General features: G+C 37.2%; 1 protein-coding gene across 1 annotated transcript in view; it reads right to left on the bottom strand.

Moving 5' to 3' along the window:
• Positions 1-3,174: 3,174 nt before the first annotated feature.
• LOC108682887 overlaps positions 3,175-9,618 on the bottom strand; it is a 14,478-nt gene continuing 8,034 nt past the window's right edge. Inside the window, exons 10-17 of the mRNA XM_047885007.1 lie at positions 9,125-9,138; positions 8,722-8,818; positions 7,631-7,730; positions 6,137-6,306; positions 5,289-5,396; positions 5,081-5,130; positions 4,310-4,394; positions 3,175-4,270 (exon numbers count right to left, since the gene is read on the bottom strand). Coding sequence (XP_047740963.1) covers positions 4,226-4,270; positions 4,310-4,394; positions 5,081-5,130; positions 5,289-5,396; positions 6,137-6,306; positions 7,631-7,730; positions 8,722-8,818; positions 9,125-9,138 — 669 coding nt within the window. The 3' untranslated portion in view covers positions 3,175-4,225. The remainder of the gene's footprint in view (positions 4,271-4,309; positions 4,395-5,080; positions 5,131-5,288; positions 5,397-6,136; positions 6,307-7,630; positions 7,731-8,721; positions 8,819-9,124; positions 9,139-9,618) is intronic.

Raw genomic sequence — 9,618 nt, 5'->3', positions numbered from 1 at the left:
TATACTCTTAATACCCCGACATACATAAACGTATATATGCAAAATATACGTAATTATATTAAATAATAATTCCATGGGCCCTACTTTCAAAATTCGCTAAGTGAACGTAAGTACTTACGCTCTATTTTCTAGTCTATGATTGGTGGATTTTGCTTGAAAGGCCGTCAATGATTGGCTGATGAACTTACGATCTCTTAACTTTTTTTGAAATCAAGAGACGGTAAACAAGTTCACGGAGAAGACACGACCCTTGAGCACAAACGTCATGGACTTGAACTGTTTTGAAAATTTTTTAATCTATTGTCACTTCAGTCAATAGTTTTGTCTTTTTCTTGGCCTATTGTCACTTCAGTGGCCAGAGTTTTGTCAATTGCGTAACCTATTGTCACTTCAGTGGCCAGAGTTTTGTCAATTGCTTAACCTATTGTCACTTCAGTGGCCAGGGTTTTGTCAATTGCTTAACCTATTGTCACTTCAGTGGCCAGAGTTTTGTCAATTGCTTAACCTATTGTCACTTCAGTGGCCAGGGTTTTGTCAATTGCTTAACCTATTGTCACTTCAGTGGCCAGAGTTTTGTCAATTACTTGACCTATTGTCACTTCAGTGGCCCGAGTTTTGTCAATTGCTCGACCAATTGTCACTTCAGTGGCCAGAGTTTTGTCAATTGCTTGATCTATTGTCACTTCAGTGGGAAGAATAAACTTCAGAGGCCACAAGTTCAGTGGGATCGAAGTATCGCTGGATTAACAAGACCTTTTGATCGGCATCGGTATATTCATTTCTGAGATGAATTTGAATTTGCCTAAGTGCGTGGTGATGTTTTAGAATTAAACGGTAAAATAGGTTAGAAATAAATAAATGACGCTTTAGTCGTTACTAAATATCAAGTAAATTGCGAGGGTACTGAACAAAAAGTTGTCGCTAAATTTTGTAATACATAAGCATGACCACGTCAGTGTTCTGGAATCTTTCGATCTTTCGGACGACTTTTCCATTGAAGTCAACGCGAGATTTCGTGTCCTCCGAAATTTGTTCAAATTTTTATTAGTAATATCGAAGACTAAAATCGCCGGCACAAGCAATATTTTTCACGAAATCCTTGTTTGCTACACACGACCGAAAGCAATTTTGGCTGGCAGTACAAGACAAAACACTTCATTGGAACAAAAAAAAAATTTTTTGAAAACGCTTTACCTAATTAAAACTTTCTTTTTTCGCTCTTCCCCTTCACTCGGTCAAAAACATGGCATGATAAAATAATTCAAGCGTCGAAAACCAAAATTTGATAAAGTTTAGTGCGCAAAATAAGCTCACTTTAATTTAATAAGTGCGCAATATAAGCGCACTAGCTTGTATTCAAATGTAATAAGTTTTTAAAGCAAATTATGGCAAAACACTATTCTAAATCACCGTATTTAACTCTGGTATGGGAATTGTAGCGCACTAACTAACGCGCTATAGGTAGTTTTTAGTTTACCTATAGCAACCTAATTTCTACAGAATTCAAATCACCATCACATTCATGCCCATGGCTGAATTCATTATTACAAAAAATAATTTGACAGGTGACATAGGTCCGCCTAGTCACAGCGCAACCAGAAATTAAATTCGATATTGGGATGAATTAACTTCATACATAAAAAACACCGTTTGAAAAGCGACATATAAGAACAGCTGAACGTTGATGGGTCAACAATACGAAGATTTGTTCTAGCATAAATCGTCACGGCTTCATCACACAGCACCGCAACACACAACACACGGCAGGAGCGGCAGCGCTACTCACCCTTCCTCCATGGCGGCTCCAGGGAGACTGACGGCAGCAACCGCAAGATTGTCGGTCTCTGGGCTGGGAGCCTCGGGACGGGAAGTTTGCTGGGAGAAGCTGGGACCTCAGCTGGAGCAGTGAATGCGTACGATTATAAGAGTCCGGGACTACAGCTTGGAGATGCTGGGACCTCAGCTGGAGTAGTGAACGCGTACGATTATAAGAGTCCGGGACTACAGCTGGGAGAAGCTGGGACCTCAGCTGTAGCAGTGAACGCGTACGATTACAAGAGTCCGGGACTACAGCTGGGACCTCAGCTGTAGCAGTGAACGCGTACGATTCCGAGAGTCCGGGACTACAGCTGGGAGAAGCTGGGACCTCAGCTGGAGCAGTGAACGCGTACGATTATGAGAGTCCGGGACTACAGCTGGGAGAAGCTGGGACTGGAGTACACTATCAGAAATATTCATGCGTCAAATTTTCCAACTAATTACCCTATGTCCGTAGCACCGATATGCTATTTCGCTGAGCAAAAAATGGGTTTGAATGACTCTCACAGTGGTGAAATGAGCATCGATATTTGGACAACGTCCCACTCATTCCTCCGAGTGATAACTCAGCTTCCGAAAGTTCAGCGTCTCAGCTGGAAATGCCAGGACCTCATCTTGGGCAATCCTTGCCATAGTTCAGGAGGATAAGGAACGAAGATTTCATGACGTGTGACATTTTTTAAGGTTATCATTGTTCCGGCTTGAGCCATAAGTAAGAGAAGCCATAATAATATTGTCGTAGGTATTGTGGCAACACTCAGGTTCACTAATCAGCCAAACCGTAGGTATCATTAAAACACTTTTTTGCACGAACATCCGTTTAAATACTCACTTTATTTACGAGAAAATTAATTTGTAATACGGGCTCAGTTCGCGGGACTTAATAAACAGTCAACGATCAATCTACAGGTCACAGAACTAGACTTCACTCGACACGTGACATCGCACCGAAGTTCACGAAGTTCACGTTCATACTAATCCTTCTCTATCCGCACTCCGTAATCCATGATCTCGATATGAACGTTCTCTGGAACATTCTTACAATCATACTGCATATTAATAATAAATTTACAGCACGTTTATAGCTATTAAAATCCTTATATTTTATTGATAAAGTACCATTTAAACCATGATCTCTACAAGGTGTTAAGTATTATAATATGGAGGATTAATTAGGGTGAATATAAGAACTAACCGCGATTATTCTTTTTTCCGGCAATTTTCTATAATTAGAAAATCTATGTTCAAAGAAAAAATTATAATTTGAATGATATTGATATTTTCTGTTCGCCGCCGTCATACTGAAACCTACGATGAACACTTGATTCGAGGACAAGGAAAAATAAACGGCGAGTGAACTTCTATATTTTAAGTTTTAATTTTTAATAAACTTGCACAGGCAAAAAAAGACTTGGAAAAAATACGACAACTAATGTGGCATACGAGAGTGGCTACCGTATGATCCATTTAGTTAAGAAGAATATAGGATTAGCGAAAGAAGAAAAAAGTAATGAAATATAAATAGCATGTAGTGTCTTTCGATCACTGCATAAACTAAAAAGGCTGGAATTGGTTTCGAAACGCAATAATAAAAAAAACGGATAAATGATGTGATTTAATTCAGATTAAGTTTTAATACAAAGTATATGATGAGTAGATACACAAGCCATTATACGAACAAAGTTTTCGTTATATTCTATGTGTCATTTACCCTAGCCATTGTAATACAACATAGCAGTAAAGGAGCAAACAATTGTCTAAAAGTTATGTGAAATTTAGGATATCAGATATAATCAAGCATTTACTATATATGTTGATAGTGAATCATCAGATGAAAATTCCTCTTTATATTTAAGTGTCATTAATAAACCGATGTAGTCGTAAATGAGGCAATAAATATTCTGATCTTTATTTCGTATATAACATACTTAATCGGAAATTGGCGACACTAATGCATCAACCATAGATTCGTTTAAGCAATAATGAAACTATTGACGCATTTCATCAATAGTTTAGTAATAATTCTGACAACCACCAGTGCAATTATTTTAAAAGAAGGCATTTTGCATAAGACGAGACGTGCTGATGTTGGTGCCACCTATGCCGTGGCATGGTGTTGGCTAGAAGGCAGGTGTCGCCAATGGCGCGGCAGTGGTGTTGGCTAGAGTGCAGGTGCCGCCAATGGCGCGGCAGCGGAGTTGGCTAGAGTGCAGGTGCCGCCAATGGCGCGGCAGTGGAGTTGGCTAGAGTGCAGATGCCGCCAATGGCGCAGCAGCGGAGTTGGCTAGAGTGCAGATGCCGCCAATGGCGCAGCAGTGGAGTTGGCTAGAGTGCAGGTGCCGCCAATGGCGCGGCAATGGAGTTGGCTAGAGTGCAGGTGCCATCAATGGCGCGGCAGTGGAGTTGGCTAGAGTGCAGGTGCCATCAATGGCGCGGCAGTGGTGTTGGCTAGAGTTGGTGCCGCCAGTGGCGCGGCAGTGGTATTGGCTAGGGCGCTCAGCCATAGGTCAGAGTAGTCGGAATTTTCGACGCGCAGGAACTCGAAATCCATTCCTTGGAACAGCTCCAGACGATGACTGGGGCAGGTAAAAATTATACTCATAAATGTATAAATTTTATAAAGTCTAGCGAATAATATTTATGCAGTCGAAGTGTCTTCGGTTCCATAGTTTTCCCGTATTACTTTCTAACAATTACAATATTAAAGAAAATTTTAGTATTTTTAAAATAAGTTATATTATGTGATCGAAAATTTTCCGAAACTATTTTTACTATTTTTGAAATGCTTCCTTGAGTTATTTTTAATAAAAAATACAATTAAGTAAAAGCGATTTCCGGCTACCAGGAACAATCACGAAAAGAAAGTGAGACGAAATCACGTCAAATAAAGGTACAGCTTTATTATACATGCTTAACAACGGGAGAGATAAAACCATTTTGTTGGCAGCGGCCTGAGTGTTCCGTCGTTTCACACATTCCACCCAAGCATCAATATTTATTCAGTACGTCACAATACATTGTTCATACTTCATTGAAATCCATGCAAAACCTGTTAATATTTATCGTGATGGATTAATAATTAAATATTATAGCCGACATCACTAAAAAATGCGATTTCTATCAAAGCATCAATACTTATTCAGTACGTCACAATACATTGTTCATACGTCATTGCAATACATGCAAAACCTGTTAATATTTATCGTGATGGATTACAAATTAAATATTATAGCCGACATCACTAAAAAGAGCAATCACTCACAAGTCAGGTTGCGGGTAGTTAGGATCGTCCATCGGTGCAGGATACAGCGCCTCGTAAGTCCTGCTCTCGTTCACCCCATGAATGGCGTAAGCGTTGATACGAGTCACGTTCACTGGGAAATATTCAGCTGGAATTACGGCTGATCCATGCCATATTCCCTGTGGAAGATATCGTTTCGTTTGTTGCTAATAATTGTTATACATATCACNTCGTAAGTCCTGCTCTCGTTCACTCCATGAATGGCGTAAGCGTTGATACGAGTCACGTTCACTGGGAAATATTCAGCTGGAATTACGGCTGATCCATGCCATATTCCCTGTGGAAGATATCGTTTCGTTTGTTGCTAATAATTGTTATACATATCACGCCAGACCACCAGATCTAAGACTGGGTCCAAAGTGAGCTAATAATTGTGTACATATCACGCCCTACCGCCAGATCAAAGACTGGGCCCAAGTGAATAACATCAGTTCAACAACACAAAGTCGTTGTTGTTGTATTGAAATACATTTCCGATGAAGTAATTGGGTTTGAAAAAGTCTACTACATCGATACGGCTGAAACTTGTAGAGAATCAATTCTATTGGGGTCTTGGGATAACAATATGAAATGTAATAATATAATTTGATATATTATTGATATATCAAATATGATATATATTTGATATATCAGTAATATGATGTATAATAAAATAATTTAATATAAGTTGCAGGAGAAAACGTGCAATACAAGTATAAATGAGTATAACCGCACTGCTCCCAAACTTAGATAACGATGTAAAAAGTTTATCTAAAGATCGAGTTTAATTGTCTGCTAATAATTAATTGTCTGCTCATTTCAGATTTTATAATGAAGACGCTTTGATAAAGAGTTTATCTAAAGATCGAGTTTAATTGTCTGCTAATAATTAATTGTCTGCTCATTTCAGATTTTATAATGAAGACGCTTTGATAAAGAGTTTATCTAAAGATCGAGTTTAATTGTCTGCTAATTATTAATTGTCTTCTCATTTCAGATTTTATAATGAAGACACTTTAACGAAGAGGCTCTTCTCACCGCTTCTCCATCACCTCCCTCTTGTAGCAGATCTACAGTGTAGTCGAGGCTGAGTTCACTGGCAATGATGTTGCGTTCTCCAGCTAGCAGCAGTAGCAAGTGTTCTCCATGGGGTGCCAACTCCACTTCAAGATATTCGTCAGCGGCGTTCAGGAAGAACATTTCTACAACTGCCGTACAGAATTAATAAGTATTTAAATTTTTATTTTTATTTTTGCAATATAAATTCTATTATTGCAATATATTCCAAAAAAAAAAAACATTTCTACAACTGCGGTACAGAATTAATAGGTATATAAATTTTGATTATTGTTATTATTGCAATTTTATTATTGCAATCTACATTTTATTATTGCAATATATTGCAAAAAACATTTCTACAACTGCCTTACAGAATTAATAAGTATATAAATTTTTATTACTATTATTATAATTAAATTATTGCAATATAAATTTAAAATCGGGTTAAAGTTTTAAAATCTCATAAATAAGGAAAAGTGTGATCACGCTTGACGCTTTAGAACAGACAGAATTATTACATTTATCAAATTGCAAGTAGTTGTTTATATAGGTAGCAACATGTGGATAAGGAACCACTAAACGCGTTTTCGTGATATTTGCTATAGAATGAATACTCATGAAATTGGTTCTTACGACTTGTAAGTTAACTTGGCACAATTTGTGGGAGTGGAAAGGACTAAATGCGGTTAAAGTTATTTGTTTAGAGTAAATACAGAAAAAAATAATTATTCTAGACCATTTTATGAACTAAGTATATCAGTTTGTTGGTAAGTAAAAAACTATAGGTTATCATATAAAATTCCTAAAATAAATGTCAGAGAAAATATTTTTTCTAGATCTGGCAAGGTTGCAGTTTGTTTTTCATCAGAGGTACAGAAAGAAGAATAATACAAATAATAATAAAATAAAATTGTGAAGAAAATAAGTTACGAATTACTAATTAAGGAAGAATGCTACAAATAATAGTAAAATAAAATAAAATTCTGAAGAAAATGAGCTACGAATTACAGAGCTCTGCATTATGAGTCTCGAATGATCAACATCGTATTTGAGGCATCGTAATACGTATCGTATAACGATCAACTTATTGCGAGCATAGTCTAAAAATTATTAAGCAATAATTTATAATAAACAAGAATTATATAAAGAATATTGCATAGTGAGTAACGTTTTAAGGGCATCATATAAAGAGTATCGAATAATGAGTGCCGTGTTACGAGCATCATGTATAGAGTACCGTATATCAAGCATATAAAAAGTATCGTATATAAATTATCATAAAATGAGCACTACGTATAGGTAACTCCTATACTTTCTTTTAGGTAACTCCTATACCTTCGTATAGGTAACGCCTATACCTTCGTATAGCTAACGCCTATACCTTCGTATAGGTAACGCCTACAACTTCGTATAGGTAACGCCTACACCTTCGTATAGGTAACGCCTACACCTTCGTATAGGTAACGCCTATACCTTCGTAGTCGTATAGGCCGGGGTATGGCTGGCCAGGCGTTCCGCCGGGTGGCGCTGGGTCGTTGAAGAACGCCGCGGTCACGTTCATGCGAACGCTGTCCTGCGTAACCATATTAATTATTAATATTTTCTAATGCCAGGTGCAATCGTGAACAAATTTAAAAAATCTCAACTCATAGAGTCTTTAAATAAATGTTCAGCTTATTCATTTCATGGCTTTTACCGTTGGTGTAAAGTATATTGATGATTCATATAGAACAATTCGCAATTTAAATTGAAAAAAATCCCTAGAGATTGCACAATGTCAACTAAGAAGTACAATTAATGCAGTCTTGCTATAAGAACCTTTAGCTTGATAATTCATTTTTAATTTCTATTTACATTTAATATCTAATCTACAACAACTTGATCTATAAATTGAATTGATAACGATCCACGTCGAGTTTAATACACTTTGTATTGAATTTGCTTATTAAAACGTCCTAGTGATTTTTCATATATACGCGAAAATTGCAATGTAATTCGATTTGGATATAATATTTTTTGCTAGACTTGATTGTTGATGGTTCACTGAAATTAATTACTTAATTACATAAATTGATTTAATTATTCACTTAATTGAACTGTATAATTGAGTAAAAAATATTATTTAATCTTCTGAAACCATTATTTGACCCAGAAATTTTTTAAATTTATGAATTGAAAAAAAAATTTTTAACCAGAATTTTACTAATTCTTATTGTTATCTTGATTTTACCAAAACCGTAGTTTATGTACCTAAAAAAATTGATGAATATTATAAAAAATCCTAATTAAATATTAATCATAGTTATCCTTGCTTTCAATAAAAGTATAAAAAATATAACTCAGTACTCACTGCAGTGAGTGACAGAGAGCGCATTTTCTCGTCGACGAAAACTTGAGGTCACGGACAGACGGACGGTCGGACAGACAGACAGACATACGGACATGGCAAGCACAATAGTGCACTTTTTTTCATAAATGAGAAAATGCGCTAAAAAGAACAACTTGAGTAATATAAACTAATCATTTTACATGAAGCGATATTTGATTAATGTTTATTAGCATACACCGTCATTATAGAGCAGGATTTCCGCAGGTTGGTGGGCCACGACAGGCGCGCTGTTCCATTCGTAGTCCACAAAGTAGCGGAACAAGATCGGTGTCCTGGAAATGCGGACATCGCAGCGAGGTTTAGCAGGAATTTAAAACCAATGGAAATACCAAGAAAATTTGCCATATATTCATTGGAGATATTTTGAATTTACTCTGCGTTTAAATTCATTGGCCTGGGACTGCTAAGTCCGAAACAAATACCAAGATACCAAGATTGGGAAATTTGCGATTTAAGTAGACTAGTGATTTTACTATTTACAGACATTGTTTACTGTAAAAAACGAAGATATTTTTAATGTAGATTGTGCAATTCACTTGTTAAAACAACAAGACAATACGGAAGAAACTTGCTGTTACTCAGTCATGTTCAGCTGAAGAATTCAANTGGATTTAAGCCTCGTGTCAAACACACGTCCGAGCCTGATCTCTGCGAAGGTATTATAAGAAGGGGCCTGCAACCTTGCGATTACCAGTCACAACTAAACAACTGGCAGCGTCATGGCAACTACTAGCAACGGATAACGTACTAGCAACGAGTATAATACCAGCAAATGTTAAATATGTTAACGCTTCAAAAACTATATCGACACGCAACTGACTCAGTACAAGCACAAGAAGTACATAGTGCACCTAACACTCTATAGCTCGCAGGAAACACTGTACAATATACAGCACGCAACATACAGTACACTGTACAGTATACACGTTTACACATGCAGCATACATTGCACAGCACGCAGCACAGCACGCAGCACAGCACACAGCACAGCACGCAGCACAGCACGCAGCACAGCACGCAGCACAGCACTCAGCACAGCACTCAGCACAGCACTCAGCACAGCACGCAGCAC

Source organism: Hyalella azteca, unplaced genomic scaffold (assembly GCF_000764305.2).
Source record: "Hyalella azteca isolate HAZT.00-mixed unplaced genomic scaffold, Hazt_2.0.2 contig16697, whole genome shotgun sequence".
NCBI classification, from domain to species: Eukaryota; Metazoa; Arthropoda; class Malacostraca; order Amphipoda; family Hyalellidae; genus Hyalella; species Hyalella azteca.
This window is presented reverse-complemented; position numbering and strand designations above follow the sequence as displayed.